At 40.0% G+C, this 17,822-nt stretch overlaps 1 protein-coding gene across 8 annotated transcripts in view; it reads left to right on the forward strand.

Moving 5' to 3' along the window:
- The window catches only part of LOC110502484 (transcription factor COE3), a 72,816-nt gene extending 69,614 nt beyond the window's left edge, over positions 1 to 3,202 (forward strand). For 4 of the 8 annotated variants that reach the window (XM_036960005.1, XM_036960004.1, XM_036960007.1 and 1 more), the window contains exons 15-16: positions 40 to 207; positions 1,446 to 3,202. In XM_036960005.1, the coding sequence (XP_036815900.1) occupies positions 40 to 207; positions 1,446 to 1,477 (200 nt within the window). In that variant the 3' untranslated portion in view covers positions 1,478 to 3,202. The remainder of the gene's footprint in view (positions 1 to 39; positions 208 to 1,445) is intronic. The other 4 variants (XM_036960008.1, XM_036960009.1, XM_036960011.1 and 1 more) reach the window with 1 other exon arrangement.
- The last annotated feature ends 14,620 nt before the right edge of the window (positions 3,203 to 17,822 follow it).

Consider the following 17,822-nt stretch of genomic DNA (forward strand, 5'->3'; position numbering starts at 1 on the left):
CCCCCCACCCCCCCACCCCCTCCCATATCTTGTCTGCAGTTAAACAAAAGAGCGCCTTCGCCCCTGTGGTCCGACCCCAGGCCTCCCCACCCCCTTCCTGCACCAGCGCAAATGGCAACGGACTGCAAGGTGAGCCCCCCTCACCCCCTCATCCCTTCCCTTCGGACTACTGGGCAGATACCGCGGCTCATGCCTCTGTCCGGTTTGGTGAGGGACTAATCATTACAAATATGCATTTTAACAGGCTACAATTTATTATTTACACCTTTGAGTTTACATTCAAACACACAAGCAAGCATGAGGGCGCACACATGTACTGTACACACACACACCCACACAAGCAAACACTCACACGCACATGAAGAAATGCATCCACGCAAGCAGGCATGCAAACACACCGCACACAACCCATCCAGTACAGCAAATTACATAGTCCGAGGCCTAAGAAAACCGCCTTCCCAGAATTGTTTTAGTAATTATGTTTATTAGGTTTTGTGCGTGTGTCATGACCAACATGATTGCTTTGAAAACAAGCTTAGCTGTAGCCTGTGCCCCAAGATTAATAACATTGAGCTTAATGAAGTGGGAAATTAAAGTTCATCTTGCTACACGATCATACTTATTAATACATGTTGTGCAGAAATTAATGAGCAATGCCTTGCCATCATCTGTGCTGGCAAACTTAAAAGCATTCCAACCATGACACTACAAATACACTGAGAGCAGTGCAATGATTTTTCATCCTGGCACTTCACTAGCCACATAATTGTTCAGAATGTGTGAAATACTGAGTATATCAAGTCTCTGTATAAGGTAGAGTTGCTAATGATATCCTAGCAGATTGTCTGGGTAAAATAATCGAAACTACCTTTGATCTCTGTCTAATCTCATGGATAATGATTTTGAAATGGGACTAGTGTAGTGCATGTGGAAATAGAAGTGTAATGTAGTGGCTCCATCCTCAGTATGGAGGATAGTTTGAGTGTGAGGGGAGTCAGTCTTAGGAGAGTCTTTGAGTGATGAGGGAGGGGGGGTTGTAGCACAGCATTCTGGGTAGTGGCCATGTTGTTGTTCCACGGTCGGCAGGGCCGTCTCTCCTGGGAGTCTGGTTCACTGTTTGCCATTACCTCAACACCAGGAGGAATATCACACGTAGCCCCGCTGGCCTGCTGGGGCCTGAAATGTCAGAGCAAGAGGGAGGCTTTTGAAACTGTCCTGTTAGAGATGTGTGCACTCACACATGCACAGACACACCACACATACACACAAACGCATCACACAGGCACCCATGCACACACTCATACACACAGTCTCACAATATTGTAACATCACATCTTTTTAAAGCTCTTTGATGTAAATAGCTGAATGTTTTGCTTATCCAATTGAATACGTTAGCTAAGATTAATGTGCTTAATGCAATTTCTACTTCGCTATTTTTTTTCCAGCTATGTCCGGTCTGGTCGTACCTCCAATGTAAATGCACTTTCATCGTCTCAAGCACCAGTCTACTCACCACTCTACAGGACACCCCTTTATCACACAGCAAAGACACTGGTGTAGTGTATAATACTGGGGATATAGTCAACAGCTTATTCTGTTTTTAATGAAGATAAAAACATGATTTTCTTTGAAAAGACTATTTCAAGAGTTAAGATTTGGACAATGTGGACAAAGCATTTCATTAAGAAGTGAATGATTTGAGCTTTTTTTTTTGCTTATATTTTTCCATTTGATCAACCTCGAAGAAGACAAAAGACGATGGGGTGTTTATTTTGTATGCCTATCTGGTGGAACTTTGGCTATGGCTATGTCCAGCGAACCATATGAAAAGGATCTCTGTGGACTCACCATTTGGTTTTAATGTAAACACTGATGTACATTTACCTATGAACTTGTTTGCCTCAGAAATGTTTTTTTTGTTGTTGTTTTAACTCTCTTTCAATAGATTCACATGTGTGTGTCTTTATAATGTGTCCTTTTGTATTTTTATGTGTGTGAAAATACAGTGGGGCCAAGAAGGTTTAAGATTTTCAACTGGAAAAATATATGAGATATATAATGTAGAAATCAATCATAAAATACATCAAATGCAAGTAAATGGGTGGGGCTGGGTAAGATTGTATCATGTTTCAATTATACATCTTAAATGAAATGTGTAATTTATTGTAGCTAGAAGTTTATCTTCGAAAGTGAAAATGATCTTGGATTCTACAAGTACTCTGGCGTACGTAGAACACCTAGCTCTGTTCCATGTTTAGAGCTTCCTTTTAAGCAAGTGTGTTTTGCCATGTTTTTCTTTAACACTTTTTTGCTAGCACTGTATATTAATGCATTCTTAGGCTACTGTGAAGTCTGTTTCTTGTTGACAAGCGCCATCCTCTTCCTTCTAGCTCCAAATCCCGTTATGTGTTTTATATGTGGTTATAAACTTGTAGACTATTGTGATATTGCCAAAATTGTGCTAAATATTTATACATCTGTCTTTTTTCCCCCATGTTCTTTTAGATCAACAACAACATTTCAAGCAAAATTTAACTCCATCTAAAGTCGAAAGTAGTTCATTGTCATATTTCCATTCCAATACACACTTGCGCTCACTTGAGGGACATTTTGTAACATATCAACTATAAATATTGTATTTATCTCTGAAATTTTGTATATTGCTTTTCATTACGTATGTATTCATCGTCATGCCCTTAATAGTGATGCAGCACAGAGAATTTCAGCCAAGAACTGTTGCATTCATGTTTTTTTTGTATTTGATCAAATGCGAAGTCCATATATTTCACATATCTTCAGAGTTTTGTTACTCTGTCAAGACTCTCTGTCCATTTTTTTTAAAGGGAAGTCAAACTTCATTGTTTATTTTTATATTGATTTTAAATTATCTACACAGAGAAAACTTTGTTGGTTGTATTGTCAAATAAATAGTTTGTGACCCATATGATAGTTGTTAAGATACAATAGAAACAATGTGCATGAGGGACAACCTTGGAGGAAGGAACTCCATTTGTGGTTGTATTTTCTTTCTGTTTTGTAGAATGTATACAAGTCATTTTTACTCAGAACTTATGACTCTGCCACATAGCTTAAATGTGTTTACAGGGAACAAAAATTCAAAATATACAAATTTGGAATGAAAACAGAAATTAATAAGTGATGTTTTATAAAAAATTTGGAGTAAAAAACTACAAAAACTTGCTGATGCCTGTGGATTTCTTCAATTGTTATTGATAAATTACACAGAACACTTTTGTTCATGATTGCCCCTGTAAGAGCCAGGGCTGCCATACTCTCCATGGGGGTTTCGAGCCTTTTAGATTCAGAAACAGGTTGCAACATTTTAATAAGTATTTATTTTTAAACTAATTCCACGTTCTCATAAATAGTCAAAACAAATCTCTGTGCAGTTCTGTTCTGTGATATTGGCCCAGCAATCTGACTTTTAAGCACATTAATATTGATCTTTATATCTGCATCTCTCACTACAGCCGTGCTTTAAAATGACCTGTTAAATGCATTGTAGCCTTTCATGTGAGAGCTTTTTATTCAAAGCAACCTAAAGGGGCCCCATTCAAATCCCTCATTTCATTGCATTAGGCCGCCTAGTTAATAAAGAATCAATGCATTGAAAGAGCAAGGTTATCCGCTGTCTATAAGGGGTTGGTATTGTTTTGAAACTCATAGTTTGAGCACTGAAAGGGGGCCCTGTGAAATCTATACTCATCAAGTGGGTCAAACCGAGAGATAGAGAAGCGACGGGGAAGAATAGCACCTCTCCTTTAAAACAACTAAACATCTTATCTGGCTTTCTGAGTGGTCCTGGAGACCAGGTCACAAAATGTCAATTTCTCATCAAGGCATCAGTGCCCATGGCCATCCCTCCCTATAATGCACAATTAAGTGAATGCAAGATGAGCAGGAATCAGCAAATCACAGCTTATTATGCCAGCGACATGCATAGATCTCATGGCACATAAGATAATGCAGGTGATGCTGATAGTGTGAGGTCAGATACACCAGAGAACGATTACATTTTCAACTACGATCGCTGTGTGCATCAAAACATTCCCTCAATAATATGTAGTGTCTGAAAACAATAGTCGCATGCCTGCTTGCTTTAGATCAACACAGTTTTAGATCTATTTTCTTGCTCAGTGTTTTTTTCCCCCAAAATTCAAAACCTTGTGAAAGGAAAACCTGAATCCATGTACTCCGTGTAAACACTTCTAATAATTTATAGTCTGAGCATAAATCAAGTGTTATGCATTGTCTATCAGTGAACAATGATTTAATGTGCATCTGAGACCTTTAATAGCAGGATAACAAACAAAGTAGGCAAGTCTTTTGGATCATGCCAAGTAATGCCAGGCAGGAATATATGAGTGCTAGGAAATCACACCATGCTCTCCCTGTACCAAAAGCCACCCTATAGCTAAAGCACTCAATCGTGGTTAGAGCCTGTTTATTGCAGAACTCTAATGGCTGCCCTCCACCATGATCTTAATGTGTGCATTAAATATTTATAAATCCTGAGTCAATAACGCCCCATAACCAGAGCCTGATAGACACCCGGACCATGTGGCCGCCACGCTCTCCAACACAGGCTGGGGTCAAGAGGTCATGCAATCAAAGGAGGCCAAGGCTCAACACATCCATATGTTGCTGCTCTTATCAAGACTTTCCTCAGTAGTGGTCATCTGTCAAAGGAGAGAAATATTGAAAGCAATATCGATCTTAACTAGCCTTTTGTTGCCAAGGGGCCCTAGCCTCAAACATCTGCTTGCATATTGTTATGTTTTAAAAATACTGCCACTTTATCACACGCATAAGAAGGTAATGTTGAATATCTCTATCTCTAGTCAATGTTTACAGACTGACAATTCTATTTGCTATTACTGAAATAGCTCCTGTTTTTCGATATATTTTCTCTCTACCATTGCTTTATTCCTCTCGGACGTGGGTGCCTCAGATGCTATACCTGGCCGTATCACTGTGATGTTCCTACGGTGTTCAGGTGAAAGATGGTGCTCTGGTGATAGCGCCACACAAAAGCCTGGCTGCACAATGAGCCAGTCAATGGAGAGCTCCAGTTGAAAGAGTCACAATGGCTGTGCATGCTGGGAATTGGGCTGGATGACATAAAGGAATGAAACCCTCATTGAGGCCATGGAGGACAAGCATTCAGAAAAGGGGTTTTGTTTGGTCTTTATCAATACAAAGTTTCCCATGAGGAAAAACAATTCAAATTGACCTTAAAAGATAATATTACCTTACGAATCCACTCCCTATGTAAGACTTATTCAGGTGTTTATGTGTTCATTTTCAGGGGTGCTGATGTAATGGCTTTGTTGCCTTGTGTACAATATCAAGATAGTGCAGACCATGGATTTAAAAGGTGGACAATTGTTTCTTCTGCTTCTCTCTGGTTAGACTGACCACTAGTCCATCTATCTGCATCCACAGTCTGCTAGGAAATATATACTGAACAAAAATATAAATGCAACATGCAACAATTTCAAAGATTTTACTGAGTTCATATAAGGAAATCAGTCAATTGAAATAAATGAGTCCCTAATCTATGGATTTTACTTGACTGGGCAGGGGTGCAGTCATGGGTGGGCCTGGGAGGGCATAGGCCCACCGGCTTGGCAACTGAGGAGCCAGGCCCAGCCTAACAGCCTAAATTTTCCCCCACAAAAGGGCTTTATTAAAGACTGAAATACTCCTCAGCACCCCCCACCTCCCTCAGAAGATTCCACAAGTGAAGGAGCCAGATGTGGAGGTCCTGGGCTGCTGTGTTTACACGTGGTCTGCGGTTGTGAGGCCAGATGGACATACTGCCAAATTCTCAAAAACTACTTTGGAGGTGGCTTATGGTAGAGAAATGAACATTCAATTCTCTGGCAAAAGCTCTGGTGGAAATTCCTGCAGTCAGCGTGCCAATTGCACGCTCCCTCAAAACTTGAGACATTTGTGGCATTGTGTTGTTTGACAAAACTGCACATTTTAAAGTGGCCTTTTATTGTCCCCAGCACAAGGTGCACTTGTGAAATTATCATGCTGTTCAATCAGCTTCTTGATATACCATGCCTGTCAGGTAGATGGATTATTTTTGCAAAGGAGAAATGCTCACTTACAAGGACACAAAAAATATATGCTCCACAGTTTTGTAGAACAATTCTGTGATTTTTTTTTATTGCAGCTCATGAAACATGAGGCCAACATTTTACATGTTGCATTTACATTTTAGTTCAGTGTAGATGAAGTTAGGTCTGTGTTAAGAGCTCTACTTATTTTACTGTGGAATAGAAGAATGAGAAAAGTATGCTAACGCAAAAAAAACATTCAACTTGTACTTGGGTATCATTTAATACTATATGAATGATTGAATGCATTTCATATCCACGGATGCAGGATTTACTCTGGCAGAGTTATTACTATATTTGTCTTCCAATAGGCACACTCCACCAGGAGCTACAGAAACCCCTGGTCAGAAAGTGTTAGACTACAGCGATTAAGTAATGTCACTACAACTACATTTTTATGCCACACTCTGACACATAGTGCATCTTTCATAGTTCCTCTCAGTAGTGCTTTATCCACTAGTTCTGGATATGATATCATCTATTAATAATGTATTGGCAATGGATTACATGAAAAAAGAGAGCAGAAATAACATCCAATATTCATGTCCCTTGAGCTTGACTGTGTCCAATCCGTTTGGCCCATAAAACCTTACCCCCATTTCCATATCCGTTGAGGGTCGCAACAGGTCCGCCACACAAAGACTCACAGAACAGCTCAACTCAGGAAAATGTCTGTTAAAATCATGTGGATTCTTTAACCCTTATGAAACAGCCCCCCTAGAAAAAAAGATAATATACTGTATATATATATATATAATGACTGTTGTAGCTGGAAACTGCTGAATTTTTATGGAGTATCTACATAGGTGTACAGATGCCCATTATCAGCAACCATCACTCCTGTGTTCCAATGGCACATAGTTGAGTATCTGGAGAATATTTGTGGATTCGATTACAGGCTCAAAATGGCCAGAAACAAAAAACTTTCTTCTGAAGCTCGTCTGTCTATTCTTGTTCTGAGAAATGAAGGATATTCCATGTGAGAAATTGCCAAGAAACTGAATATCTCGTACTACGCTGTGTAGTACTACTCCCTTCACAGAACAGAGCAAACTGGCTCTAACTAGAATAGAAAGAGGAGTGGAAGGCCCCGGTGCACAACTGAGCAAGAGGACAAGTATATTAGAGTGTCTAGTTTGAGAAACAGACGCCTCACAAGTCCTCAAATGGCAGCTTCATTAAATAGTACCCGCAAAACACCAGTCTCAATGTCAACAGTGAAGAGGCGACTGGGATGCGGGCCTTCAAGAATAGACTGACGAGCTTCAGAAGAAAGTTTTTAGTTTCTGGACATTTTGAGCCTGTAATCGAACCTTCAAATACTGATGCTCCAGATACTCAACTAGTTTGAAGAAGGCCAGTATTATTGCTTCTTCAATCAGGACAACAGTTTTCAGCTGTGCTAACATAATTGCAAATGGTTTTCTAATGATCAATTAGCCTTTTAAAATGATCAACTTGGATTAGCTAACACAATGTGCCATTGGAACACAGGAGTGATGGTTTCTGATAATGGGCATCTGTGCGCCTATGAAGATATTCCATAAAAAATCTGTTGTTTCCAGCTACAATATTCATTTACAACATTAACAGTGTCTACACTGTATTTCTGATCAATTTTATGCTACCTTAATGGACAAAAATGTGTTTTTCCTTCAAAAACAAGGACATTTCTAAGTGACCCCAAACTTTTGAACGGCAGTGTGTATATATATATATATATATATATATATATATATATATATATATATATATATATATATATATTGACACAAATTTAAGCCCCTGCGGAAAACCTGGTACTGTATTTCTCCCTTTAATTGTGCCACTTGACATGCCTGTGAAACATGGCATGAATCTCACAGTTATTGCAGTCCCCTTGGCGGGGAATGTTGATAGAACATCTGCATGCTATAGAAAGTAATGGAAGTAGCAGAGGTGGCAGCTGCAAAGCAACAGGAAGCATGCCATTTGAGTCAGCACCGCTGTGCAAACCACTAACTGTCTGCCAGCCATGGTCTTACAGTCGACACTGAGTGGGGGACACTGTGACAAACAGGCATGGTCTGAGAGCTTTGCATCCTCGGGGGGTGACAGCGGCAGTTTGATTGTCAATGAGGTTCATTAACAATGTGTTTTAAAGAAACCTGAAGAGAGAGCTAGCAGCTTGAGACAGGGTCCTCTGTCAAACAACATGAAGTTTCACAAACGTTAAGCTACTCTCACCCCATATCCCTGAACTCTCCAAAGAGGATGTGCCTTGGCCCTTACCTCATCTTGTACCCTACAGAAATGTATTATTCTTTTCAGCCTGAAAACGTTTCTCAGCACTCAGCACGTAATTTTCCCCCAATACCAAAGAAAAGAGCACTATATATATTTTTTTAAATGTACATCCTCTAAAGAACATGTGCCATAAATTGTCTACATCCTATATAAAATACTATAATCTATAAACTCCCTAAGAAGTGACCTAAGGAAGACGTCTCCCTCTAGCCTCTACCTAATGGAGCGATGGCCAACCAAAGCCAGCTTGTAAGGGCTTTTCCCTGAAGAGTCCTTGTCACACCGCACCAAACCTCTGTGATTATCGTTGCTTTTGCAGTGTCCATGCCTGCCAATACCACTGTTCCATAAATGAATTTGGCCCCTCGTCAACGAATTACCTCACACGCAGAACCGTGTCTGTGTCAGATCCAATTGCAACACACAGGCTTTTGTAGTGCGATGGCAAGTGGACTTAATTGTAAATCATCAATCATCGTAAATGAATCACATTGATACTATTTTACAAACAATATCTCAAACATTTTAAACGTAGTGAGCTGTTTCATTTTGTCATGTTTGATTGGGGCTAGGTGTATTTGGAATCAATTAATACGAATTCATCATGGCAAGTCAGTGAAAGCTTTCCTGTAAGATGATGCTCCAGCTCCACCAGTCGAACACATATAACTAACTAAGGATGAGTCCATATCGGTTTGACACATATAGGATTATTTGTATGAACATTGAATCCTGTCTGTAACACACTTCGCAATGCAGTGTAAATAAATACTATACGTTATACTGTTGTTGACTACTACTGGGCCATTGAGACAGACGTTTTACATGTCCCCACTTCAATTTAGAATAGAATTAAACTAATATAATTACTGACAAACAAGATACTAGACATTGGCCAATATCTACAGTATGTCTTCTGTAGTCATACAGAACTGCTAATAGGTTAAGAGTATTTTGCACAAGGCTGCAGACAGTACTTGGCACCAAGGCTCTTATTTTCCCTCTCCCTGATCCAGTCCACTCCTCTTTCCTGGACTCGTCATATAGATCATAGTCTGCGGGGGCCAGAGGTGCTGACGGAGCCCAGATGCTCCCAGTCTGTCTGGAGGACTGGGGAGACTGGTGCCAGGGGGTCCTGGAGCCTCTGAAGTGCCGCCGCTTCATCAACAGAACAAGGCTAGACCTGCACTTTCTCCAGCCTGAGACACTCTGGTTCCCGCTCTCTGACAACTAAGCTGTAGTCATAGGTTAATATGTGAAGTAATACAAACACTCAGTCTCAGAACATCACTCACCGCGATGCATGCAGCATCACATACGTTCACAATTTCACACGGACACACACACACACACACAAGGCTGAGTGTTCTGGACTATATGTTACCTATTGGAGATTAACATTAACAGTGTGAGATTGCAGATGATACACTGTATCCACTGCCAAACTCCACATCTGCATGGCCTTGCCCCTGCCTAGCTGTGTCCAGTTATGCCTACACAGCATGGCATAACTACATCGGTCATAAAATCTAAACCTTTGGCCAGCAGGGCAGAGAAGATACAGGCTTCCCTCTAGAGGTCTGGTTCCTCTCAAGGTTTCTTCCTTGCTCTCAGTTAAAGCAGAGTTTCCCCTTGCCGTTGTCTTCCTCAGCCGGCTCTTTTTGGGGAGTTTATTTTCTCAAACTAGACAAAAGCAAAATCCGAACCCCCCCCCCCCCTCTCTCAAGATCCCAAAGATCATTACAATAGCATCAAAGTATGCCATGTTTGAAATGATGTCAGTTTTTATAGTGCTGGGCTGTGGCGGTGTGTGTTGGTATTAGAATGCTGCAGCTACTGTCGCAGCTGTGGAGGCTGGTCTGGCTGCATGGTGCCTAGGTGTCAGGGCCTCAGAGAGCCGTCCAGACAGAGAGGGAGGGAACCTGATAGGGTAGCGCAGTCTCAGCTCAGTCTAATATCTGTCTGTTTGACAATGCTTATCTGCATGTGCAATAGTCTGGAATTGCCAAGGCATTAGCGTCTCTTGCTGGGTGCTGTTTTGTTTAAAGTTGAACTAACATTTTTGGGGCACTCCAAGGCAGGGCTCTTCAACTGGCGGCCCGTTTATTTATTTAGACTGGCCCTTTGATCAATTCTGACCACGAATAAAAGGTTTTGAAAAAAATCACAGCCAAAATCCGATGCTCACTTCCAAAATGACAAGTAGTGTGGTTTCTTCTTTATCAGTTATTATTTTTTCTTCATATGAATTTGGCTCTAGTGTTTGAACATTATTTGAATATGATTAACCTATTCCTGAAAGCTACGACTCTCTGATGCTCACAAGGACTCGTTAGAAGGGAGTGTGACAAAAAAAAAACGCACCTAATGACTGAGGGAAATGAATTCAAAGCATAATTCCTTCAGAATAGAATTTGTCATTACCTGATTTGGCTTATCTTTGTTTTATTTATTGAGATGCTCAGTTTTTAGATGCTTTTAAAATGACATAATTACTTTTAAGAAGCTTTTAATAGTTGAATATCCCTGCCTTAAGGCACATAATTTACATCCAAACGGCCTACAGTACAGTGTAAAATGAGGCTGCTGGACTAATGTACATATTGTATGATAGGTACTCTAAGCAGAGAATTGTATAAAAATTGCCAATGTGAGTTGTGACTACACTGGTACGTGATAAAGTGCAATAGGTAGTAACTATGTTTAAGTGGGGGGACCAACTTGACTGTGTGAGGTGGGAGCACAGAATGTCTATATTTGATGTGGAGGCAGACAATTACTATTTTTATGAGGAGGGATGGCAGGATATTAGATGGGAAATAGGGAGTTACATTAGAGACAGGATATAACTTATGAGATGGAAATGGTGGGAAATAGTTATAGAAGCCAAAATACATTTTAACACTATCAGCAATGATTAATTCAGGCTGACTTGGTCACAGCCTTGTAATAATGATGTGAATGCCACCGACCCTTTCCTCGGTCCTTCAGAAGCTAACTTGAGTGTATTTGTGTGTGTGTGAGGGGGTTAATAAATGTTGAATCAAACGCAGCACGAGACACTCACACTCCTTAAGGGTTGCCCATTAGCGGTGTGTGGGTGTGTGGGGAGTTTATCAGTGTCTGGGTGATTTATGAAGTCAGACTCAATATCATCCACTTTACCCCCCCCCCCCTCCCACACACACACACACACACAGAAGCAAATATTACGGCAAAATGTGAGGTTTCCCAGAGATTAACAGAGCGGATGATAACATAGTAGTAATTTAATGGTGTCCATAATTCCATTGAATCACATGGCCCGGGTGATACTGATACAGGGTACTAGTGTATGCATTACACAAATATAAGTTATCAAAGTGAATACTCTATTTCTCTCTGATCCCTGAACCGCAATGGCCAAACTGCTCACACATGCTGTATGCTACTCCAGGCCTACTCTTTTGTCCTGTATCATTGACTAAACACCTTGAGCATGCAACTTTGACCTTCTACGTCTTTCTGTTGCGTGGTGTAGGACATTACATAGACTTGACTTGGCCACAATCAAAGAGGGTGCTCACAGTGCACTTCAGAGTGTGCTCCTTTTAAATAGGACCCATTGTTGCTCTGTCACAGCAGCCTTGGTTATGGGTCAACTGTAGCCTGTAGTCGCCACAGGCATCATTAGCCCTGTGTGAAACCACACACTGAAACTCATTCTTCATCTGCCGGTCGGCAGCCTGCTTCAACATCGAGGCTGGAATTGTGCTCTGATGATGGCAGAGTGCTGTAAGTGAGTCCAACAGTATTCAAATATGCTTCAAAATGTACTACTTTTCAGTAGAAATGTATTAATCAGTGTGAGTCAGTGAAATACTGGTTTGCAAAAATAGAACAGCAGAAATCATATAATATTGCTTGGGTTAAATGACTGTCAATCTAATCATCACAGTAAAATATCCATGCAATCTTTACCTGGCTGCCTTCATAGCCATTGCTCTCAGAAAATTATTATTATCATTTCTCTTAATGGGATCAAATTGGATATTGATAAAATAAAAAAACTAAATACATGATTGCTTAATTAAATGACAGATGAAATGTCCCAGGAAGAATTGAAGCTGGATGTTAATGCTTGATTCCCATTCTGCACTGCCCTCTATTGGAAAGCATCATTTTCAATAAGAAAGGAGCACTAATATTATTCTTTGAATGGCGCTTCAACTTTTAGCCATACTTGAGATGGGGAACTGAACGCAATAACACATCTATTACAAACTATTTCTACAGTATGTGCATGCCTAACTACAACATTTAAAAGAATGAAGTGACTGGTTAGGGAAGACGAGGCTTTTGAAACTTCTTGAAATGTATTTACAAAAAAATTAAAGATAGTGTTGAAAATTGACATTGCAGGTAAATCTTAATGAAGAAAAACAAATGACTCACAAACAAAATTCAGAGCCTTTTTCCTGGACGTTGAACAAAGCATTAACTTGGCAGGAAATATAACAACCAATGAAAGGTACAAAGAGTGATTTAACATGGGAAGGAGAACAATTCAAGAGACATATTTTTGGGAAATAATTATTTAGAAATACCATTCCAACAATAGCTGGCAACCCAAACTGGCACCCATGGGAACATATATTTGTAATTCATACTGTTCGCTGGAAAAGTTATTTTAGTGCCTTCTAATTTCGGACCAATTCACATTAACTATACAGTATGATTAGACTATACAGTATGAATAGTAAAACAACAGAAGATCAGTAGTATTAGCATTGACGTAGTTGTTTTTATGGGTGTGTCTACTGGTGTTTCATTGTCTTGTCTTGTGCCACTGCAGTATAGTTAGTACCTATTTCCCCATACCCCCGGAATGTAGAGTGAGTTGTTACCCCCCTTCTAAAACTGAGGGCCCACTAGGGGGGTAGAAGGAGCCCTTTACAGTTACCCTCCCAACACCCCCACCCCTTTATCCTACACTCTCTATTCCTTACAGGAATTAAATTAGAACACAGACTGGACAGTAGGACAAAGCAGAACAGAAGCAAATAGAAAAACAAAAACATGAAAGCTCCCCCTTGGGTTATAGACAGCATTTTTTCAATAAGGCACAGCTGACACACATTTCACTTGTGAAGCAGTCCCATGTGCACGTCTCACAACTATGTACAGATTTCCTCAGCTGTGGTTCATTGTTGACATCGCATCTTGCTTACTGTTGTATTTCACAAAGAAGGATAAACAGTCAGAAATAATAGTTTGTGCTCAATCACATAGCACATAGCACACACTGTTTATTTATTTAACTCGGCAAGTCAGTTAAGAACAAATTCTTATTTACAATGACAGCCTACCTCGGCCAAACCACCCTGTGGGAATCCCAATCACAAACCAGGGTCTGTAGTGACGCCTCTAACACTGAGTTGTAGTGCCTTAGACCGCTGCACCACTCAGGAGCTCCAGTTAAGATTATTTAGTAAAAGTCCCTTTCAAGTTTAACTGAACTGTTTCAGGAAGTACAGTGGTTTCAGAATGGTTAAAAACATTGTCTGGATAACACTTCAGCCATGCTTTGTTAAATATAATACCACCCTGGTCTTACTATACCACTCCATTATGCTTCTTTGACCATCTCGTGGGTGAGCAGCCATTGTTTCAGAAGGTTACCTTTGCCGCCCAATGTACATCCCACTCTGACCACTGCTGGTAAATAAAATAGTATCTTTTGGCAATATTGGGGACAGCACAATTCATTAACCAGCATCTCCTTATGTTTCACACCACTAGTTATGAAGAGAATACACCTGCATTCTCTTGGGGTTTTAGGATGGGTTTCTGTACAGCACTTTGAGATATCACCTGATGTAAGAAGGGCTTTATAAATACATTTGATTGATTGATTGATTGACGTCCATGTCATAACAACGTTTAGTCAAGTGAGATGACTATTCAGAGACGGCATTCTCATGTTGACATGGACAGACACTGTGAATGCTGCACAGTGATTGATGCTTTGATAACATAGAACCACTGAGGCATCACTGATTTGCCATATATGAAAACATGAATTTACAAAATTGTCCCTTCGTTTAACATGTAAAAAAAAGCCACATCAGAAGTGTCTGGTTTGATCCTGAATGGATCCACATTGAACGTGAATGCTCAGTCTTTGGTTATAAATGATTTTTGACTCTTTAATAGTATAAAGCAAAGCAGCAATCAGAAAGTAATGGGCAAAAACACCAGCAGGATGAATATTCAATGGAGAAGGTGTCAACATTAAGATCTGATAACCCTGTGATCATTAAAAAGAGGAAGTCGATGGTGCGTTTATTCTGTTGCAGACGACTGCCAGGGGGTCTGGAGTTCTTTGTAAACTAAATGACTGGAGAAAGATTAAACAAACAAGCTTACATAAATTCATTCAAAGTAGATTCACAACAGGAATAGTGGCAATTGGTCTGGCACTTGATAACAGTTGTTGTATTTTCCAACATAAGCTTTCATGAATTTGCTCTTACTCGACCTGTATATTGCCTGCATATTGCTGTCATGATCAAATATTAAAAGTATGTTATTAGTAATTACCTATTAGCTGTCATAGCCCTGTAATTGAACTAGTTCAAGGTTGGTTGTCAGGGCTTCATGCCCTTGTGTGACTGTACAACAGCAGGAAATCCTATGTGGTTTGAATTGATCATTAGAACCACTCCCATGTCAACAGCAATAAAACTTTCAGACCCCAGATTAACCTTACTGTCAGAGGGATGCTGCAACACTGTGTGGATCAATACTGGTTTCCCCAGGTTTGGAGAGCAGTCAGGGTAGGGTACTCTCAAGGCTTTTAGATCAGCCTCTTCACTTGGGGAAAGAACACTAAAGCTTATCAATACTCAAATCCTGGTAAAGAAGTGCCACAGAAAGTCAAAAATCAATACTTTGCAGAGATTTTCACAGCTGATGCCCAAGTGCATCAACAGTACTGACAAGTAATTGACATTGAGAGGATCTGGATCTAGATCTGTATCATGAGCCAAAAGGCCAGACTCCTCATTGTTAAACTTCAACTGGAAGGTATTACTCTAGAATGTAAACATGAGTAAAAATATGTTTTGTGCATATTACAGCGCAACTGCGTAACATAATACATAATATTGTATTTACAGTATATTTCATACATTTAGACTTTAAAACTAAACATACCTTCTTACTTTCCGACATACAGTTGAAGTCGGAAGTTTAAATACACTTAGATTGGAATCATTAAAACTCATTTTTCAACCATTCCATAAATTTATTGTTAACAAACTATAGTTTTGGCAAGTCGGTTAGGACATCTACTTTGTGCATGACACAAGTAATTTTTCCAGACAGATTATTTAATTTATAATTCACTGTATCACAAGTCCAGTGGGTCAGAAGATTACATTATTTGAGTCAAACGGAAGTGTACATGTGGATGTATTTCAAGGCCTACCTTCAAACTCAGTGCCTTTTTGCTTGACATCATGGAAAAATCTAAATAAATCAGCCAAGACCACAGAAACAAATTGTAGACCGCCACAAGTCTGTTTCATGCTTGGGAGCAATTTCCAAATGCCTGAAGGTACCACGTTCATCTGTACAAACAGTAGTACGCAAGTATAAACATTGTGAAGATGCTGGAGGAAACAGGAACAAAAGTATCTATATCCACAGTAAAACAAGTCCTATATCAACATAACCTGAAAGGCCGCTCAGCAAGGAAGAAACCACTGCTCCAAAACCGCCATAAGAAACCCAGACGACAGTTTGCAACTGCACATGGGGACAAAGATCATACTTTTTGACGAAATGTCCTCTGGTCTGATGAAACAAAAATATAACTATTTGGCCATAATGACCATCATTATGTTTGGAGGAAAAAGGGGGGGGCTTGCAAGCTGAAGAACACCATCCCAACCGTGAACCACGGGGGTGGCAGCATCATGTTGTGGGTGTGATTTGCTGCAGGAGGGACTGGTGCACTTCCCAAAATAGATGGCATCATGCGGTAGGAAAATATGTGGCTATGTGGATATATTGAAGTAACATCTAAAGACATCAGTTAGGAAGTTAACGCTTGGTCGCAAATGGTCTTCCAAATGGACATTGACCCCAAGCATACTTCCAAAGTTGTGGCAAAATGGCTTAAGGACAACAAAGTCAAGGTATCGGAGTGGCCACAAAGCCCTGTCCTCAATCCTATAGAAAATTTGTGGCAGAACTGAAAAAGTGCATGCGAGCAAGGAGGCCTACAAACCTGACTCAGTTACATCAGCTCTGTCAGGAAGAATGGGCCGAAATTCACCCAACCTATTTTGGGAAGCTTGTGGAAGGATACCCAAAATGTTTGAATCAAGTTAAACAATTTAAAGGCAATGCTCCCAAATACTAATTGACTGTATTTAAACTTCTGACCCACTGGGAATGTGAAGAAAGAAATAAAAGCTGAAATAAATCATTCTCTCTACTATTATTCTGACATTTCACATTCTTAAAATAAAGTGGTGATCCTAAGTGACCTAAGACAGGGACTTTTTACTTGGATTAAATGTCAGGAATTGTGAAAAACTTCCAACTTCAAACTGTACCTTTTGATGAGTCTGACCTCCACTAGGTTTGTTGTTTTTATGGAAAACATTTATCTGAAATACTTTCTTTATCAAAGTTGAAGTTCTTATAGCTAAGGATTTCAAAATGCGGTTTGTTTTTTCGGCTGGTACTGCAAATTTGCGTTCTGGATTTCTTCTAAAAAAAGCACAATAGTTAGCAGTTAGCTATCATGGTAATAGAGAAAGATAACGCTAGCAGTGCTAGAGTTAAAACACCAGTGGCATGTGTGTCTACGTCTGGGTTCAAATGTGCTTGGTGTGAGAGGATGTCTACGCAAGAGGAGGAAAATAAGGTGGAACTGATAAGTGAACTTAATTTTTTTTGTCTCTTCCAAATGTATCATCATCAAGCAGTTTAGGGAAGAGATTATAAGACTCTTAGCTCAGCTGCAGAAAAAACAAGATGTGCTTTCTAAGTAATTTGATGCAGCTCAGGCACAGGCTCAGTTCTGAATGCCTATTACAGCCAAGAGGTTGATAAGTCGGGCTATACTGATCAGATCCAGCTATTAACCCCATAGAGTTGATTGACAAACTGGCACATCAATCTAAGTAACATAATAAAAAATCCCTATCAAAATGTGTCAGTTTAAGCTGGAGATCCACCACATCGGCCTATGTCGCACTTACACATCTGAATTGGAAGTGGCAGAGCTAGAGCAATGTTTGCTAGACCATAAGACATCCCGAAAATCAGTCTTCTCACAAAAACGTCTGTAGCGTCCAAACTATAATTTCAACTCCATGGAAAGGGGAGACT

The sequence above is a fragment of the Oncorhynchus mykiss genome, chromosome 23 (assembly GCF_013265735.2).
Source record: "Oncorhynchus mykiss isolate Arlee chromosome 23, USDA_OmykA_1.1, whole genome shotgun sequence".
Classification (NCBI taxonomy): Eukaryota; Metazoa; Chordata; class Actinopteri; order Salmoniformes; family Salmonidae; genus Oncorhynchus; species Oncorhynchus mykiss.